This window comes from Enoplosus armatus, chromosome 2 (genome assembly GCF_043641665.1).
Source record: "Enoplosus armatus isolate fEnoArm2 chromosome 2, fEnoArm2.hap1, whole genome shotgun sequence".
NCBI lineage: Eukaryota > Metazoa > Chordata > Actinopteri > Centrarchiformes > Enoplosidae > Enoplosus > Enoplosus armatus.
Genome location: NC_092181.1, coordinates 21,687,569 through 21,708,738, shown reverse-complemented (window position 1 = coordinate 21,708,738; position 21,170 = coordinate 21,687,569). Strand labels below are relative to the sequence as shown.

The window sequence follows — 21,170 nt, the reverse complement described above, 5'->3', positions numbered from 1 at the left end:
ACTTTGAACTTTTCCGAATTAAACAAGGAACAATTTAACTTCAGTCCATGTTCCAGATTTGAGAAGCCTCCAGGCTTTAAATTGACCACTTAAGTCAGTAATCCATCTCAGCCAGACAGGCCTCAGGTACAGCTCCTCCTTAGTTTTTTAGGCCACTTCTGAGCCAAATGGATCATGAATCAATCTTTACTGTCCCATAGCTATATCTATTGAATTTCAGCAGTCCAGCCATTCCCCAAAAGTTGGACACACTGGCACATTGATGCATGTATAAGTGGATGAACTGACAGAGGGAAATAAAAATTTCAGGTGAATGTACGACTACGGTTTTTAATTTTTCCATCCTTTGGAAGCTTTTGTTGATGTTTTTTTTTCTTAGCAGTGTTTGTTTAGAAGCTGCACCTACATATCTGTACAAAGCCACAAAACAAATATTGTATACTGAAGAATATACAAGTGTCCATGGTATCAGCCTGAAATTAATATATTTGTTTACATTTACAAAGCCTTTATTTTATTACTGTACTAAAAAAGAAATCACATTATCCTAAACATAACTGATCTGATCTTTTTCTCCTTATAAAAGTTTTTGTTGGCATGAAAGTCTCGTTATAATAGGAAATGTTATATATGTAAAACTAAGAAAATGAGAAAAGTTTTTTTCACGGGGTGGCGGCAATAAACCTTACATTTTTATACTGTATTAAATGAGAATCAATGACATCTTCATTTCAATTTAAGCATTTAATCAGATTTCATAGGCAAAACAGAGTAAACACCACTTAAATCAGTTCAAAATAAAATACATGACAAGACCATTGGAGACAGCAAGAAATAACTGAGCATCTTTAATATTGAGGAAAGGAAGTAGCGCTTGGACACCTCTCCTTGCCGCTCCACTTTAAAGAAACACTCTTTGAGGTAGGACTCAAACCAAAGTAGTACTGTACTACAGATGACGGAATAACTGGAAGGATCGGACTGTTTTGAATGAAGTACATCATTTTGTGCAAGGAAATCGGAAACCTCAATCGATAATTTATTATAGTTATTTTTGTTTTTATATCCTAATTTGAAGGTGAAACATCAAAGTAGGCTGCATTTTTGCATATTTGGTCACATCATTAAAGCCTGTGAGACTCAAGTGCCAGGTTATGAAGAGGCACCTGTCAGCTAGGCGTTTGAGGGTGTAAATGATAACTCTCCAGTGTTTTTGAATGAAAGCCATGAACTGAGCTATGTGCTACTCTTCCAGTGCATCAGTTAGTGCTACAGAGGCTTGAAGAAAAAGAGGATCTCAAATGTATCTCCATTGTGGCAAACATATGAAAATGGTGCACAATGCTTGGCTTTTGTTAGAATGTAGAAAGAAACTGAAAAGCTTTTGTCCACTTTATTCTATAGATTCTGACTTATGTTTAATGATACAAAATAAGAGAATCTTCTGCCTGCATTGTTACTCTCTTTTTCTTTTCTCTCAATTCAAGTCTTTTTCTCCCACTGCTTTGAAGAAATCTGTATCATTCTTGTGTGGTCAGGCAGAAACCAGAGCTGACATGCTCCACTGGGAAATGTGGTAAAAGGTATGTGAAAACAACTTCCATTATTGGATGAAAGCTAGAGAAAGCAAGACAAAACCTGCGAGAGAAAATGACTGAGTGAAAATGAATGAGCATGGAAGCGAAGCTGCTGCTCTTGGTGGAAATAATGAAATAAATCTACAGTAGCAAAACGAAATGAAATGGTTTCTTGTAAGGAAGATGCACTTCTGACAAGTGGCTTATTGTCATGCTGCAGAATATTTTGAAAAGAACGCATTTTTTACCACACAAGTAGAGGATTGATGGTTTTGTAGAAGCAGCAGTTTGAAAATCATTCCTAGTGATATTATGTAAAACTGTTTTTGCATGTATACATTTTTGTATGCTGTCATTCTAGTTTGAACACAATTAGGTTGCTAATGGTCTCTATCTCTTTTCAACACATACTTTTGTCATGTCATTTTATGTAACTCCACTGGTGGTGAGATCATTATGATCTTCTCTCTGCTGTCTATAGAGACTATAGAGTGCAGTGTTTTCTCATACCAGGCTTCGACAGCTCTGGGGTGCTTTCAGGGGCCCAGGTGGCAACACTGGATCCCCGGTGGAAAAATGGAAGGACAGAGCTGTATTATCCAGCATCTTAGCAATTTTAGCCATCTTTCAGTGAGACTTAGAGCCAACCAAAACAAACATGGAAGACACAGTGGCACCTTGCAGGTGAGATGATAGCAGGTCTCTTTATAGAATATCCATTACAGTGTCACAGTCACTGAACTGTTAGCAATGCTAACCAGTGACAAAAAGTTAGACAAAAGGGTCGAGTGGACAGATATACAACTCCAAATAACTGCTAATGTTGCTCTGTGTCTGCTGGATGTGTAAATAAGCAACTACTTGCTAGCACATTCAACATAGGATCTTTTTATGGTTGTTTAATGTCCATGTTGTGTTCACAGCTTGTTGCGCTGAACCCCCCCCCCCCAAAAAAAATGCAAAAAAGCAAATGAGAACAACATTTCTATTTTAATATTCACTTACTAACTTTTTCCAGTGTTTTTCGACAGCATCCCATGGCCCTTTAGTAAATGGAAGTTGTCACTCCCCATAGCTAGAAAGTAAACTTTGAGTTTAGAATATTTTATCACAGTTATTGTAAGTGTTTCCCACTCTCTCTTGTGTAATGTAGTCATGAAGTACACGGAGTACAGTTTTTATATAGTTCAACAGAGTACCACTCCAGGGGAGGACTTTACTTGGCTGAGAGTCTAATATATAGATATTGTAAAGACGTGTTCAGTGTATGAATATTTTTAGATAATGAGGTCTTTCCTAGTTTACAGATTGCAGAGCTTTACTGAAGCCGACGTTGGCTTTGTTGTGTTTTGCTTTTTGGAGGACAGGCTCGGCTGGAGCTTTGATCTATGGGCTTGTCACAGTCAAGGACACATTCCATTTTCTTTTCACGGTATTGAATCAGTAATAGAAGATGGGCCTAAATCGGTGCCATTGGTCATTTAACAGCTGACTTTTCTCGTCTATTTTGTCGCACATGGCTATACCGGCTATAAAAATCTTTCGGCCCAGATTACGGTATAACTCTGTTTGGGGGCAGTGTAAATCCCTGGGATTTTTACATTTGCTCATCCCCAACCCATTCAGTCCTTTCCTACCACAGACAGCTCTTGGGATTAAACAGATAGAGAAGGGGGCAGGGAGTCCGCTGGGAGCTGGCTCTTTCAGCTCTTGCTTGGAGGATGATGGTCAGCGGCCGTTATGTAAGCCAAGTGGATTTCAAATGCATAGTTGAGCCGTTCTCCTCTATGATGCATGATGCTTTTGTCTGTGTTCCACTAACCGGGTTGCCGATGCACGCTATGCAACACACTTGCAAACACTGATGTTCAGTCAATATACAGTGCCCCCTATGTACTGCAGAGTCCTTCACATTGTGAAGGACAGTGGTGCCTACCTACATGTTTTATATGCTATTACTTGGAAATGTGTTTGCAGACAGAACCTGAACCACCACACAGCAAGAAAATGCCTGACATACAATATAAAGCCTCATCATATTCATTGGTTGTGTTCCATTTTGGATAAAATCACATTACTCAGGCAGAATTGTAGCAGAGCTGTCATAGTTGATTTTTGGCAAAAATAGAAATTGAGAGGATCCACCAAACAACATAGTTGAAAGGTGCTCCTGCACTCTCCTGAAACAGACTGGTTTTGGCAAAAAGAACAATTCAAATCCCTCTTTAATGAAAGTTATAATGTTCAGTTTTTGTTGAAGAGATGCTGATCTAACTTTATAGCCGTTTTGGAGACTGTAGTATGTGGTCTTGGTGAATTGTATTGCCTTTTACTATTTTTTAAGATTAGTTTTGGTATTCGTATAAAACCTTGAAAACAAACCACACTGATTAAAGGATAATTCCAGGTTATTTAAAACTTGGATCTTGTTTTCATAGTTTTTTCATTCCCATCTGTAATAACAACATTGGGCCTCATTCACAAACATTGCATACGCACAAATCTGTGCTTAAACAGTGCGTACGAATGTTTTACGCACAAATCCGGAATTCATCAATATTTTCTTATTAAAATTTGTTCGTACTCAGCGAACAGATGTAGAACTGCCTCAGACCATCCGTACGAAGGCCAGGCTGTCTTAGAAAATGTAAACACACACCTTTTAACTAAATGTAACACATATTAAAACTGCATTAATTAAAAAAGGCTTTAATAGAAAACAATATTTCAAACCGTTAATTTACTAATGCATTGGTCAAATGTATTAAATAGCCATGCCATTTCATCCTCATCAATTACTGTCATAATTTAAATAATTAACCCATAAGAACCCATGGTGACACCAGTGTAACACACACTTCAAAGGCCCCAGAATCTTCCTTATACAGCTTTGTGCTTGATCTTAACTCATTAAGTCCCTAAGCGACATATACGAAACATCCTGGTGTGGTGGTCATGTGGCAGTCATGTGACTGTGGCAGGTCGGGACCTTTTCAAAATGGTGGTGTGACATGTAAACACAAGTGAAGGAAGCAACTAATTTCAAAAAGCCTGTACTTTGATACTAAAGGTAAGTTAAAACCCATTTAACGATTCTAATGCTTTAATAATGTGTCCTGTATACAGTCTACCTGTTTTGACCATATTTCTTGAACAAATCAATATAAAACAATAAAACAAGTAAATTTACCATAAACGCCCAATGTAACGTATATGTAACATCACAGATCTTTGACATTAAGGGGTAGTATGAAAAAAACACATCAGAAATGTCTTCAATGTGGTCCACTTGGTCTGTGGTGTACCTCTAAAAAAATGGTATGACGAGACAAGAAACACAAGTCAGAAGGTCACATAGGTTTTAAACAAACCCCAATGTTAGCTAAACTAGCTAGTAAAATTATAACCTAAACTGTCTCTTGTAAACATCCATCACAGTTTAGAGACCGACTTCCTGGTTCAACTTTGACCTACTGTACTTGCTATAGTTGTGTGCGCCTACAGCTTTCCTATGCAATGAGGGATTACTACTGTCATTTGAGTCTGATCATCTGACAGCTTGTGTTTCCCGCTCCGTTAAACTCCTGTTTAGTGAGGCTGTGTACTGAGATCTCAGCAATTGCTTTGTCGCATTGTTATGACAATGAAAATTCAGAATTACTAAATGCTTTTACAGAATTGCAAAAAAACTTGCATTTGTGAGTAAATCAAACACAGGACTAAAGCAGATCCGCCATCAATATCAGATTTTATTTTGCATATGAACATTTCCTGATATCCATGCATACAGTATAATGAGCTCACAAGGTGGCAGATACAGAGAGAGAGAGAGAGAGAGATACAGAGAGAGAGAGAGAGAGAGAGGCTAAAATATATATTCCACCTAATGTATTGCAGGGTATAATAAGACAACAGCAACCCACATTGCTTGCACTCAATTAGTGTTACAGTGTCACAAATGAGGTTATTAAAATTGGTTAACTTCATTTTTAAACTTCTGGTTATATTTTCAACCAAGTTTTGTATAAATGTTTTATTGGCCTGATAAGATGTTCTGTCTTCATTTAACTGGAACCTGATATATCTTACTATTTATCTACATGACATTTTATACAAAATAAATACTTATATAATGCATGATACATTTATATCATCACTGTAAACATGAAAACAAAACGGACATCATATATTTACTGTACTACAGGTACTGCAGAGTCAAACAAAAGTGCTTGATAAAAGACAAATATAATATGCACCCCTGTTTTTACTGTGATTGTTCAGAGGTCAGATAGCACCATATGACAGCCTGTGGACAGCTCAGAGGATAGAAGCTGTTTTGTATTTATTTTTGGTATTTTTCTAACTCAGCTTTTTTTCATTTTCTTATCTTTTTTTTTTTAACCCTCAGTCACAGCATATCCGTTCATGTCCTGCTCAGTATTCCTCTGAGTTCTGGTTCAGACAGAGTCCACCTTAACCTGGTTATTGTTGGTCATGAGCGGTGACGGTTTACTCTTGAGCCTCTCCCCTGCGTCGTTGGAGCTGTCCTGGAAGAAGATGCGTGCCGTGCACACTGACACTACAATGCGCTTGTACTCACGGCGGAAGTTCTGGTTCAGCACACCATACACAATGGCATTAAGGCAGCTGTTGAAGTAGGCCATGAAGTAGCTGGCCACGAATAACCACTCTGGGATGAGGGGAACCACCACCTCTGGTTTGATCGCTACGGCCAGACCTATGAAGTTGAGTGGCGCCCAGCAAACAGCAAAGAGCACAAACACCACAAACATGGTGACAAAGTTTCTAACATCGTGTGGTGTTAGCTTGGGCCGATTGTCTGGCTTGACCCGTCTCCTCACCTGTATTACCAGTATCCAAATGCGCAGGTAGCAGTAGGTGACAATCATGATGGGTAAAATAAAGTGAAAGAAGACCACTGCGATAGTGTACGCTGAGCTGGCTGACTGTTCAAAGGTGCAGGAGTAAACTCGTGGGTCATACTGGAGTGAACCCACAAACAGGTTGGGCACGATGGCCACCACAGTCAGCGCCCAGATTAACATCACATAGCAGACAGAGTTTTTGTCACTGTACAGTTTATCATACTTGAGGCTGTGGCAGATATAACAGTATCGGTTGATGGCGATGCCGGTGATGTTGAAGATGGAGCCGATGACGCTGACGCCCATAAGGAAGCCGCTGATCTGGCAGTGGACGTAACCCAGGTTCCAGCCATTGTGGAAGATGGAGGTTAGGACCAGAGGGTACGGGTAGATAGCCACCACAAGGTCTGCCACGGCCAGGCTCACCACAAAGATGTTCCCTACAGACAAAACACACACCCACGGGGGAGACAAGGGAGGACGCATGAGTCATTGACAACAGAAGCAGAGCAGATTGGTCATCCAAATGAGCGAGACAAAGAGAGCGTGAGTGATTGTGCCGAGAGAATGCCAAATTATTCATTCAGAAACATTTTGGAATTATCTGCCTGAAAAGGGGCTGCGCTACTATTTTGCTCATTTTCGCACACAACATTTACAGAAGACACAGTAGAAAAGCAGAAACAAAACATCTGTAATGTCAGTGTGACCAGAAATCAGGTAACTGCATTATCACAGAATAATAACATAACTTGACAAATGTTAAACTATGTTCCATGTGACGATCTAAATCAAGGTTCAAGGCTCTACAATTTCAAAAAGGTTGTTTGATAGGAAAGCAAAAGCTTCCTGGCATGAAGGACAATTCTTCAGCAAATCCAAAGAACTATGGCATGCTCTGGAAAATGGCTGGCAGTAATTTAAGTATACATGATTTGTAAATATGCTAAAACATGCAAAAGCACCAGCACAATCCTTCAGAGACATCCATTTGTTTTTGTTGCTACTGCGTTACATAAGCCACAGGGAAAGAGCCTCAAGGCTAGATGTTGAGAGGGAACACGTCTGCAAATTTTTGTATTGTTTGTGTGGATGTGCGCTTGTGTGAACACATTTCCCCTGATGATTTGGCGTGTGTAAACTTCCACTTGCATTCAATTGTCAGCTTTTAATGTTGGTGAATAATAAAAAGGAAGTCCCTGTCACAAAATAATGCATATTCTTATAGCCTGCAAGGACTTCACATTGTGCATCCCAGGCAAACATGATCTCCAGGCCGGGCGGTAATCAAGTGTACACAAGTAAATTCTTTGTTCCCAAACTGATGGGAAAATTAGACGTTGGCTTGTTGGAGAACACACTGTTGCACGCAGAGAGGTGACGGGCAGCGACTGTGATCCTCAACCTCTTTAAATTGAAATACATGACTCTTACTTGAAAGAGACAAAAGAGCATTATTACGCTCTGTGGAAACAGCCTCGCTTATGAGAGTAGGCACATACCGCTTTGTGTCTCCACTTTTCCTTAATTATGCAGACCTCTGCATTTTAGCATTATTTACTGTAGAGTGGCCTGTCATGGGGATGTTGAAGGATCCTAACATCTAGCCACACAGCATTCTCACAGCTGTCACTTACCCATTACTGGAATGTGTTGTGTTGTACATATATGAGAGCGCCATATTACGAGGCTTAATGACAAGTCCAGATCCAGTTTTGCCTATGTGACAACACCCTGTCATAGATGATGAGATGCATTTACTGAATGTCAGATGGGACTACGCGCACCGTATATCTCCACAATCACTGCGGTGCAAGAGGCAATTTCATTTCTGCGCTGACGTTTGGCCTGTCAGTATCAGACACACTCCCCCGTGCTGCAGGCAGACCTGTCAGTCTCACCTGAGCATTAGAAGCACACTACTGATCAGCCCGGTGGCCTGTTATCTCCCGTAGAACATACCGACCACTCTACTGCCAGGGATCACATGTGGCTATTAATTAGGTTTTCTCTTTTTATATCTGTCATTCAGCTGCCCTCTATAGAGAACTAGGTGCACCTGCTGTTGTTAAGATCCCATGGCTGCTAGAAAGCTTTACTGTGTGTGTGTGTGTGTGTGTGTGTGTGTGAGAGAGACAGTATGTGTGCTGTTGTATGTCTATCTTTGTGAGGACCTTGAGAGTGAGGACACTTTTTGGAAAGTAAGAAGATTTTTCCAAAATGTGCGGTCGCCAGGGCTATTTGAGGGATAAACATTGTGGAGTTTTCCTGTATCCCGTGTACTCATGTGTGTAGATTAACACGTGTGCATGGTAGTAAAGCACAGAGGTTCAGGTTAGGTTTAGGTTAAGGTTAGTGTGTTGGATTTGTGATGGTTGAAGCAGCAATGATCTTTTTGACCTGGAGAAAGTGAAACAAGTCAGTGTTGTACACATGCAGCAGACACGAAGCAACAATAACATTCATTTGAATGTAAGACCAATATTCACCCTCCTTTTAGCTCCTTTTTTCATGTTTTTGGTCTCCCACAACTTCAAAGGGAAATGTCTGGCACTTAGCAGCTAAATGGTCCACTATGTTTACCAGCTAGTCGCTAACTTTGTCTGTCTGCCATTTAGTGCTGGCAGGGAGCGTACAGATTTGTTTTTGCTGAAAACAGCTGCCTGCTGTGAGAGGGAACAAGGTTGCTGAGAGTGGTGAAAGTGGCAGGCCATAGAACCAAAACAATGAGCTAAAAGATGCTAAAACTCTCCATAGAGCTGAAGGGAACTACAGCGACCCCTTTCATATTGATCAATTGATCAAATGAGAGTAAAAAAGATTACTGCAACAGTGAGTAAATGTGTGTATGTGTGTCTACTTGTATTAGTTATATTGTGGGGACAATAGTCAAACAGTAATAATATGGGGACTCAACTCCCATTTGTGGACAAACAGCTGATCCATAACATTTTATGGTTAAGGCTTGGTTATTGGTAAAACTTAGGGTTGGGGATGTAGTGATTATAGTTAAGGTTAGACGAGGCCTCCAAGGAATTAATGTAAGTCAGTGCCAGGTCCTTCTAAGTGACAAAAACAAGTGAATGTGTGTGTACAGAGATGAGGGCTGGCTGTGCTTAGTCAAGCTCCACACATTCTGCCAAATGAGAACATGTTTTCCATGTTCAAAGACGGTGTTGAGACAACAGTCATCTTTAAGGGCCTCCCTTTCTCCCCCTTGGCTATTCTTTACTGTAACAATCATGTTCCAGGATTTTAAACTCAAGTCACTCAGTATTAACAGCCTTGACCTTGACAAGGTCATGTTGTGAAAAGGCCCAAGGGCAGCTGGCTCTTTTGGCTGTTGGACTCTCTCACTCACTGTCTCTGTCACTGTGACTCGTCCTGTGATTGACGCATCACTCTGAGTTTTCATTTGGCTTGAGGAGAGATATGGCCTGGTGCTGTGTCCCTTTTCCATTTCTGCAATCCCACACTTTCCACCAATTTCTGTTAGGATTTACGTACAAGGAAAGCCCATCTGAGCATTTTTCTTTTACCACTGTAGCTCGCAATGAATTTTGACACACACTGGCAAGCTGAACAGATATACAGTGCATTTAGACAGTATCCAGCAAGCTCAACTTTTTTTCACCATTTATGTTGCAGCATAATCTCAAAATGGAAAACGATGATGATTTTTTTTTTTGGGGGGGGGGGCAGCTATCACAAAATTTAAATAGCTTTCCAGACATATTGACAATTACTTACAGGCATCACATCCAAATTAGTTTTAACCACCCAAGTCAATACTTTGAAAATTGATTTTGGCAGCAATGACACCTCTGAGTCTGTATCAGCCTAGAGCATCTGAATTAGGATTTTGTCCCATTTTTCAGAGCACAGTTACTCCGGTTCAGTCAAGCTGAAAGTGAGGCGTCTGTGAACAGCTATACTGAGGTCTTCCCACAGATTTTCCAAAGGGATTTAAGGTCTTGCTTTTACTGGGTCATACCAGGACTGTCACTTTCTTGTCCTGGAGCCACTGCAGTGATATGGAAGGACTGAGTGATTTGATATGGAGCTTAGCGTAAGTGCAGTCAGGGGAGGCTATTTTATTCTTAAATCTTTTGCTTCTACTTGTTCATTGACTACTTTCATCTAATCAATTATGCTTCCCCTCTTGGCTCTTCTCCATTCACAAATTTTGCCTCTTTTTTAAATCGAATCAGGTAAAATTCAAGAGGCTTCTCATTATTGGTTCACATCATCCAATCAAATAAGCTTAATACCTTCCACTCGTTATATCCACAGAGAAGCCACTCACTAATAACCACCTAACAGATGACAATATTAACACTGGTCAAGCCACAGGCCTGACCAATTATACGGTTATTCCCCATAATTGAGCATTAGCCCCGAATTAAGTCTAAGCCAAAAACTGATTTTTGTTTAATCAGTGAGACTTTGGATTCATAAACAGTCTCTCCTCACAGAGTTGGCTGTATATCACTCCTGCGGGAACAAAAACAGTCACCATAACATGAGGCTTCAGATTTGGCTGCATTTCTTCTTCCTCCAACCTCACAAGTTCCCTGCCCCTCAGCCCTGAAAAGCGCACCCACAGCATGAGAGTGCCACCCTCATGCTTTACAGCAGGGATGCTGTTAGACTAGTGGTGAGCTGTCTGTTTCCTCCCGATTGCTTTGGATTACGGGTGAAGGGTAACATTTTTCATTGTATCAGACCAGTGTTTTGCTCTCGGAGTCATGCTGTTTTTCCAGCAGTGGTGTCTTTCAGTACTCTGACATGTCACCCTGCAAGTGCTGCTCTGACTGTTGTCATTCAAAATGTGCTGTCTCAGCAAACTCTGTAGTTCAGTGAGTGGTCCTCTGATTCCTCATTGCCGACCGTTTCGAATTTTGTCTCTGAATTCTCTGTTTCTATCTATCTACAGTATATATATCTATAGCTATATAGATATCTCTCTCTCTATATATATAAACTATTATTGATCTAATTCCAACAGATTTTATGGAAAAAGATTGTTAAATAAATCAAAAATCATTCACACATTCCACTTTCCTACATAAAATAATCTACTTCAGAACCTGTGTTACAGACCCAGATCAAATAAAATAAAAGCTCAAGCTCAACAAACTGTCTCTGCATAGGTCCTTTTCCCCTCCAAAGTTGTGTAAAAATGTGTATTTCCCACAGAATCTATTCAAACCTCAGCAAATCACTTATACTTTAACTTAAACATCAAATAAACATTTCTTGAGTGCCTTATTGGCATATTTCTGGAAAAATGTCAGACATCAACCTACTGGCAGTCTGTGCAGACATCTGTCCACCAACTGTTACAGGCTGTTTTATTGTGTGTATTTTCCTGACCTTGAAATGTACTTTGCCTGTCACGCCCAGTGCTGCTGTGCACGAGACGCTAAGATGGAAGAAGTAGCATAAAGGGACCGTCAGTCAGTTATTGAACTGGTGATTGCATCAGTAAGCACACACTAAATACACAGCAATTACAAAACAGAGGTGAAAAATATAACTCAATACGTTAAAGAGCTCAGTCTGAAACATGAAGACGCATTTAGCTCCAGATTAAAATCGCCACAACCATCAAAAGGCAGCAGGGCAGATATGTGTTTTCCGTCTGTGTGTGTGTGGTGGGGGGGGGGTTCCGCACTCCAGCTTTGACAGGTAATATGGGGGGTGTATTTGTGATGCTACATATTTGTATCTTGCCACTCTGAACCTCAAAGAACTACTTGGACGTTTATCCCCATTTGGTGAGCCATTCTCATCATGCATCACTGTGACTGACACAGCAGTTTAAATGGTATGAATGAATGGTATAAATGGTACACACCCTTTTGAACAAAAATAGCAGATGCACTTGGATCCACATTCACTGACCTGGCCACCATGACCTAGTACTTTTCTTTCCTTCTAAGAAATCATTCTACGTGAATTTTCTTTCATCATTACTGAGCAGCTGACTGCTCATACATGATTCAGCGATCAGTAACTGTGCCAACAAATTTGAAAAGTCTTGAATAAAGATGAGTCCTTGATGAATGAGAGGATATAATGTGTTTTTTGTGTGTGTCTGTGACTGTGTGTTGGGGCATTTAGCGAGGTCTTGTGGTATTCACTCAAAATATCTCCCAGCTACCGCTACGACAGGGAAGGAAAAAAAAAATCGGATTATCGTGGCACTCCGTCCGGCAGAACGAGGGTGGCAGCTCCCGGGTGTGCACACAGAAATGTGACAAAATGCACACAAAACAACTGTGATGTTGGAACTTTACTTGAACTGCTTTAATAATAATCCCAAGAGAAAGAGAAACAGAGGAAGAGGAAGAGAAAGGGAGAGAAGAATAAAAACAGAGAGAGAGAGAGAGAGAGAGAGAGATGGAGGCAGCGTTATGAAGAAGCAGAGTGATTATGTCCCTGGGTCACTATTGGATTTGGGGATATTGTGTTTATGAATGAAGCCATGTGACAGGCGTGGATGATGAGACTCTCGGCAGGTTTAATCTCCTCACTCCTCTTACTGAAGCTATTTCAAGAGGATGAGCACAAAAACCCACCAAAATAATAATAACAGTAATAATAAAACATGGATGCTGAAAGACAGAATCTGTCGATAGCCTTCTCCATTGCTGTATAGAGAATTTGTTTTCAGTTGCTGGGAGAATAGTGAAAAAGGAAGCACTTCTGACATGGATTTAGGTAGAAGTGGTTTATTCCTACCCTGGTGTGGCAAAGGAAAGAAGGGATTTAAAAACTGACCTCAAGTGCCCTCTCTGCTAGGGAAGTACCAACCAGAAACAGCAGAGTGGAGAGCAGCATTATGCACTGCCAACCTGATTCTAGCTCACATCAAGCACCATAGCTGTTTCCATAAAGCAGCCTGGCGCAAGCAGTCCGGAGAATATCTAAATGTCCGAGTCGAGTTTTAATCACCAACAGTTAACACAAACACACAAACAGTGGCAGTTAAGAAAATGCTTGTGACCATGTGAACATGATGTATCTTTTGAGGGCTGTGTTTTAATTCAGTGTTATTTCCTGGCTCATGACATGCAAGAATGTTTATCACTATGTGCTGTTGTGCAATTCACGTATCAGGCGGAGAAAGTTTTCCCATTGGGTAGGAGATTCCTTCTTGATACTCTCAGGTTAGCACACAATGTCCTTTGTCCAGCACACATTTTGAAACAGTGCTGCATTTTCTTTCACCAATGAGAGAGGAATTTTGCTAAGAGCTGCACATTTCAGATCTCAAGTAAGTATTTCATCTTTGCTTTATTTAAGGAAAGACTAATGAGCTCCTGTTCTTCTTGGCAGTGTTATGATGTCCTGTGGGTGTTAGCACTGGGACGCAACTTGAGTGAGATTTTAACAACATCTCAGATCCAGTGAGGTTTACCACCTAACTGGCCAGCCCCGTCAGACCTGGAAAACCTAAATAAGCAGTCTCAATCTCAAATTGCTGGGCCTCTTTCTTACAGCCACCACTGCAATTTTGAGGATCATGTGTTGTGAAAATACCTGTCCGCCACACTTACTTTCTCTGGTCAGGGAGCAGAGATGACAAAACACCACGGGTGGTGTCACACTGGATGTCAGCCAGGCCCCCACAGCTGGTGGCCTGACACAGCCTGACAGGTCCAGTCACGTCTTCCAGATAAAGCCCCCTAGACAAGTTGTCCAATGTCATGTTGTCAATCTGATTACACAGTCTTCATGTGTCATGAACAACTGGCAAAACAGGATATAAAAAATTAACCTGTTTGTCCGATCAGGAAATGAACTATATTTGCATCTCTGATATCTGTGTTAAACACCAGTATTGTCAGCTTTAGTCATAGATCTACAAACATTTATCTTTCCATCACACTGATCTTGATGAACATCAGGTTGTGTGGGGGATACTGTACTTTTAGATCCCCTGAGGCGCTATGGGTTGGGTGAACCATGTGGCCACAGCTCTTGTAGCTGCTGGTGCTGCTAAGACTTACAGTACTCCAGCTGCTCCCCAGTGAGGCACACTCAGTGTGGTTCAGCTACAGCATCTGTTATAGAGAAAACCTAAATGCCATTTGTATGAGTTCTATGCAATGTAGCATATCCTGTCTTCTTCTTACCGTACAACATTACAGGTAGACGACGTAAAGTGGGTCAATGCCCGCAGGTGAGGCTGTTTGCTGACTTTGTAAAATGCAGCTGTTTCACAGTGACGTTAGCTTGTCATTCATGTGAGGCAGCAGAAGAATCGTGAATAATCAGAACATTAATTTTACAATGCAGTTTAGTATTAGGCTAAATGGGTTGTGTTTAAATTAAATGACGTGTTAGGTCTAATTTGTTCAAACTTGAATTTTTGAAACTTGACAGCCCTGCTAGTGTTAGCTGATTATGATCATTATGACAATGACTGGGAAAAACACTTTTTTTCTTACTTTCTTTTGTACAATGGCCACATTTTACGGTGTCACTTTTTGTGTTTTGTGAAGCTCAGCTTAGCTTTGAAAGCACGTTTTCTTCACAAATCCCCAGCGAGCCCCATTTCTCAAAACCAAATTCTGAAAGCATCATTGTTGCAAAACGTACCTTTACACATACAAACACACAAACACGCCCTTAGTTTGTTTCCTGTGTGAAAATCCTTTCAAACGTACAAAGAACAAAATGGAAGCGTAGCACATTTGAACACAATCCAGACAAATTATCTGCTGAAAACAGACTTTTGAGGCTGTTCTTACCCAACCTGTCCTACTCACAAAAAAAGGTACCTTTTAACCCCCCTCCATCCTGCCTCAGTGTTCAACAGGTGATTCCAGTCTGAGTAGTAGAGTAGCTGTCTGAAAGGCAGACCAGTGCAGAGCGTGGCAGGGGGCTGATGGGTTGACCCAGATAGGGGGAGACAGACTTAAAGTTCAACCAGGACACGCGGGATAGGTTCGAGTTCAGTGTTATGGTGACCAATGCTTCTCCCTCTCTCTCTCTGCATCTCTCTCACTCCCACACACAAACCCAAAACCACTGATTGTGCTCCATCGGCCTCCTTTCAAAATCCCCATCAGTCCCAGGGCTAAAATTTGCAGCTTTGATTATTTGCCTGCTTGCTATGTTAATTGTTTTCCTAATGTATGCTTCAACAGATAATCTTAATCTTCAATTCAACCAGACCACGTCCGTGTCTTCATTTCCAGATGCTGCTTCATTTCCTGAAGACAAAGTGGAATTTGGCGTGAAAGACAAACAAAAGTCATGTCAGTTACGTAAGAGCATACACATCCAGCTCTGCAGACAGAGGGCCACTGTATACATGAACAGAGCTACTGTCTGCAGATGGTCACATGGAGGGTGTTGAAACATCCGATTCTGCTCCGAGTTGTTTGAAACTGCAGCAGGTTAGTGGATGATGACAGAGCCTCAAGGCTTTACAATATTACATGGAGCCACATTTGATAGGTGTAATGATTAACTGAAGTCTGACACACTTGAGTTAAAGTATATCTGATCTAGTGTTTGTGGCCACTGTGACACAATCAAGAGCACGAGTGCTGCTTAAGGGCTGGATACTACAGCAATAAAATATGTAATTATGATTTTTTTTTCAATGAACGCTGTTAAGAAAATCTTGTTCCATGACAAAAGTGAACCAACAACTTAATAGCTTAAAAGCTGTGACAAAACTGGACAAACATTTAGACAGTCGTAAAGAGGTAACATTGTGTTACCATAGTGACAGTTCACAGCAAAGACGGTGACTGTGGTAACCTTAAGGCCACGTCATACCATAGTGATACAGCAAAATTCATCTGCGCATCTTCACGAAATAGACTGTGGTGCTAGAGTCTGCTGGAGCTGCGGTGAGCTAAGCGCTAACAGGCTAGCAAGGGAACATGCTAGTGCTAGTCAGTCAGAATACCTCTATGAGCTCCATTTTCTCAGTACTGTGCTGTTTACTTCCCCCTGGCATTTGTTTTCAGGATCGTACATAATTCCATCATTTTCAGTAGAAAGGTTAGCGTAGAGGGGGAAAAGAAGCTCTAAGAGCTAGCTAGTCAGTGAGCAAGCACGGTCGCAAACTGGACAATAGTTCACACAGTTTAAAGACCATCTACTCCTGTCTCATAACTGTCTGCAAACAATTACATTTTTGTCGAGCAGTTTAAGCTGCGACAGAGGAGGATAATTAAAACTGGATGGTGCAACACACCAATTAATATTAGCTGCTTAGCTACGTTAGTTTCTTCCATTTTGGACTTTTTGGCTCCCTGTTACTTCAAGGTCAGCAATATTAAGACCACCAAAGTTGAACTTGATGTGAAAAATGTTTGAGTGAATCCACTGATTTTGGGAAATTTCATTAAAATGAATGTATTTCCCAAAACACATTTGGGGTGACTGGTGTTTTACAGCAACTTTAATCAACCATAGACACAAATGTATCCAGCACACTATGATAATGAATATTAAAATCGACAATCAAATGACCAAATTGTGACTTAAATTAAAAAATGGTTTTGTCAAGAGGAGAAGTGTAAAACATCACGTGCCACAGTTAACATCTGAACACAGCCTCCTTCAAGCACTCACATTTCACCGAGTCACACACGCACACATACATTCACATGCATAAAGACAATACACACACTAACTCCCAGCAACCAATTACAGGGCAGCTTGGATTCCCATTTGCAATTAATAAGCAGCTTGATCCTGTCAGAAGATTGGATTGATCCCATTTATGTCATTTAGGTCCCTGGGAAGCAAGTATTTAATGAGGAGTTACTGCCACTCATTATGAAATGAGCACACTCATCATGCTTCAAGGTTATTGAGGTTATTGTACAATAAAAGCCCAAGCCAAGCTAAGCTACAATAAAATCCAGAATGTTTCTGTTAAAAATTTTAATTTTGGGAACATTAATTACGCATACATTATACAGGTACTCTACTGTAGATTGTAAATGGTTTTAACTATATGTATTTTATTCTAGTGCTCAGAAATTAGAAACTTTCAGTAGCTGCCAAATTAATATACCACTAGCTGTGAAATGCTTTTAGTCCTTTTATGTAAAGCCAACATCTGCTCAGCATATTCAAGTGAAAATGTCCTCTTTCCTGTAGGTCTTCACATTAACAAGGGATTTAAACAAGAGGACTAATCTTCTGCTGTGTATTACACTTTTGAGAGGAAATGAAAGGAAACATTTTGGTTAATTTGAATAAAATGAACATGAAACTATAAAGTTCAGGGGAATCTCCCTGAACTTTATGTTTCCTGAAATGGGCAAAAGGGTTGTCACAATTTAAATTAACTACTGGTAAGAGACAGGGAGGGAACTTGCAACGACATCAAAGGCCAAACGTTTGTTCATGTTATGGACACCCATCAACCTTCCTGACCTCCACACTCTTATTATTCACAGTGCTGTCTGAACCTCACATGACATCCTGAACTGACAATGAACTTGGCCACATGATGGAAAACACTAATGCAGGGTTGCTGCATATAGGGGTGGGAAGTATAACCTAAGAGTTAAATCACCATATAACTTGTATATTTGAGTAATGTAATATATATGCCTTGACAACATAAATAAAATGGGAATGGCAATAGTAAATTTGTATGCCTGGAGTTCATGTTATTTTTAGTAAACTATTAATATACATTACAGTGGTTTGGAGGCAGTCTCATACATGGTGGAAGTTCAGAGCTTATCACACTGCACAGCTGATGCCGAGTGTGTATCTGTGTGTGTGTTGCTGTGCTGTTTGCTCCACTTTCTCACGACAGCTGCTGTACAATTTCAGGATCTTGTTTTGGGTGAAACATTTGCAGCCTGGTGTTAGAAACCATGAATCCAGTGTTCTCACCAGTACCTCAAAGCCATCTGTCAGCACAGCATAGATGGGCACTATGTTTCTACATACAGTAGATAGCGTGTGTAATGACTTTTCATTTTGGCTAAAGCTGCACTAATCAATATTTTTAAAAACGGTATCGCTTGTAGTGACGAACCTACAGAGAATATATCACCCATACCTGCAGTTTCCCACAGATCTACAGAGCGTTTTAGCATCTTTCAGCTAATTGTTTTGGTTTCTCCAGCCATTACCTTTTCATTTTTGGTTCACCCTCACTGTTCTCATTAACCCACGTTTCCAGCAGCAGTCAGCCAGAGAAAGTTAGTGAACATAGTGAAACATTTAGCAGCTAAAGAGACAGATATTTCCTCAAGAGTTGGTGGAGACCAAAACAGAGCTTTAAGGAGAGTAAATATTAGACTTACATCCACAAACAAGACAAGACACAAACAAGACTCCAAATGAATGACCACAATGAATGAATGCTAATGTAAGTTCACCACAACAACCATAATATGGTGATAATACATCAATGTTGTGTTTACAGCTTGTTACGCTGCCCCTAGTGGCCAAAAAGGAACCACAGCATTTACATTTACAATACTAACGGACCAACTAGTTCGTTTCTTAAACATTCCTTGTGCTCGCTGACAACCTCTTTACTGCAACAGTTGCTCTGCATAGCCTGTTGATACTTTAATTCTGCTCGACATTCAACTTTTTATAGATGAAGCGTCCTGTTTTGAGTTATTTCTTTCTTGCAATTAATACCGATGGTACAAATCTCTACCGTTATCAGAATGATATGCAAGAGACAGGACTGCATGATAGTTTTAGGTGATGAATCTGTAAGTCAAGGAGTTATGTAACTGTCCTAAAGCCAACAATCTTTTGTATATTTTGATATATTGTTGCTGTTCCCATGGAAAATTGAGGTCAGACCACAGCTTCAGCATCTGTTGAGCTTTATTATATATGATTAGTTTGTGCAGCAGTTATTTCCATCATCCTTTCTGACCCCAATTGACCTGAAACAGCTCAATGTAATCTCCTTATACCATAGTTGGGATTCTTACTGCATTTTTTGAATGCCATCTTTTTACTGTGTTTTCAGACTTACATACCATAAATTTGAGGGCTTTGAACAGATGAGCCGCATTTTATTGCTGTGGTTAACGGCTTATCTTACCATTTTATTTTGGGTTGTCACTCTGAGCATAAGCTTTGGACACAGTCTCTAATTTCCTATTTACTGCATGTAACAGCTCTGCTTCAAAGTCACATACAGAGCAGCCAGAATGTCATATTCTCACTAATCCCCATATAAAGACACACTATCTTTTTTTGCATCACTAGTATTTTCCACATTCATGTGTCTGTCAACCTCGCATCACATCCTGTGCAGCTATTCCCATCTTAATTACGATGACAAGATCAAAAGTTCACTTAAACATACAGTGCGTGTGTGCGTGTACAGTCACATAATCATATGCACATAGAAACTGTATCTGCGTGTGGAAAGAAGCTTCATGGGCCAACAGTAAACACACAAAAACATAAGCATCATGTGTAAACACACAGAGCAGCTGGGAGACAGACATCCATCACCTCTTCTGGTCTGTAACAATGACATCAACAAGCTGGTGGTAGAAAGGAGGACCCAAACACAACCAACGCTATCAGGAGACATCACTCCTCACACAATGTTTATTTTAGATTCTTTGTTTTGCAGGCATGGCACAAATGGACCCTGAAGCCTCTGAATTTTTCTGTGTTTGTTGTTGTCTGCAGGGGGAGCTAAAGCTAAAGGATTTAGGGAAATAAATAAGCAAACCAAATTCAGCAACATACAAGCATTACTAGGGCTGCAACTAAACCATCGTTTCATTATAAAATAATCTCTCAATTATTTTTTCAATAAAACATATAATTGTTTAGTCTATACAGCATCAGAAAACAGTGACAAATACCCCCCAGACGCTCCCCGAGCCCAAGGTGACGTCTTCAAATGACGCTTGTTGCGCTGCATCCAAAGTGGCCGAAAAATCAATTCATGCAGGTTAAACGATGGATCAAACAAATTATTCAAAAATGATTCATTTTCTGCTGATTGACTAATTATTTCATCACTATTAAACAACATAATTCACATCTCAGCCTCACAGAAATTAACATATACATTCACGACTGAGAGTGTGGACGTACGTGTTTGCAAAGACACACACACACACACACACACACACACACACACACACACACACACACAGAGCCCTGACAGCATTCATACTTTAGCCACTGATCCTACCCTGAACTCTCAGCCCCCCATGTCAAACCTCAACCCTTCACCCAGAGTTAACCTAAATCCACTTTTTAGTCTCATTATATTAGTTTAACCTCAACTGTGAAGAAGTGATGCTCGGTCAAAATGACCTAATTTTGCAAAAATGTCCTCATTTTGAATCTGAAATTGGTCCTAACAGGGACAGGCATACATACGCACACACACACACGCACACACACACTTAACTGGGCTAAAATTACAGCACAGGGCAGTAATTTGGACTCTTGACAGGATGATTTAGCTTATGAGGAATTAATGGACCCAGATGATGAATGAATTATCAATTACTCATTTTGGATCTGATGATACTGTATTTAAGCCTCTGCACAGAATAGTTGACAGCAGCTGCTGCACCCCTTTCTGAATGCTAATTGATTTACAAAAGAAGGGGAGGACAGATTCTCACATTCTGCTTTCACAATAATTTGACGCGCAGCTCTCCAAACATTTTTCACCTCAGCAGGAAAGATGTTCACATCCTCTGGC

At 40.4% G+C, this 21,170-nt stretch overlaps 1 protein-coding gene across 1 annotated transcript in view; it reads right to left on the bottom strand.

Annotated features, from left to right (window-relative positions):
• Nucleotides 1-6,034: 6,034 nt before the first annotated feature.
• mtnr1aa (melatonin receptor 1A a) overlaps nt 6,035-21,170 on the bottom strand; it is a 28,895-nt gene continuing 13,759 nt past the window's right edge. The window contains exon 2 of the mRNA XM_070914341.1: nt 6,035-6,903. Coding sequence (XP_070770442.1) covers nt 6,035-6,903 — 869 coding nt within the window. The remainder of the gene's footprint in view (nt 6,904-21,170) is intronic.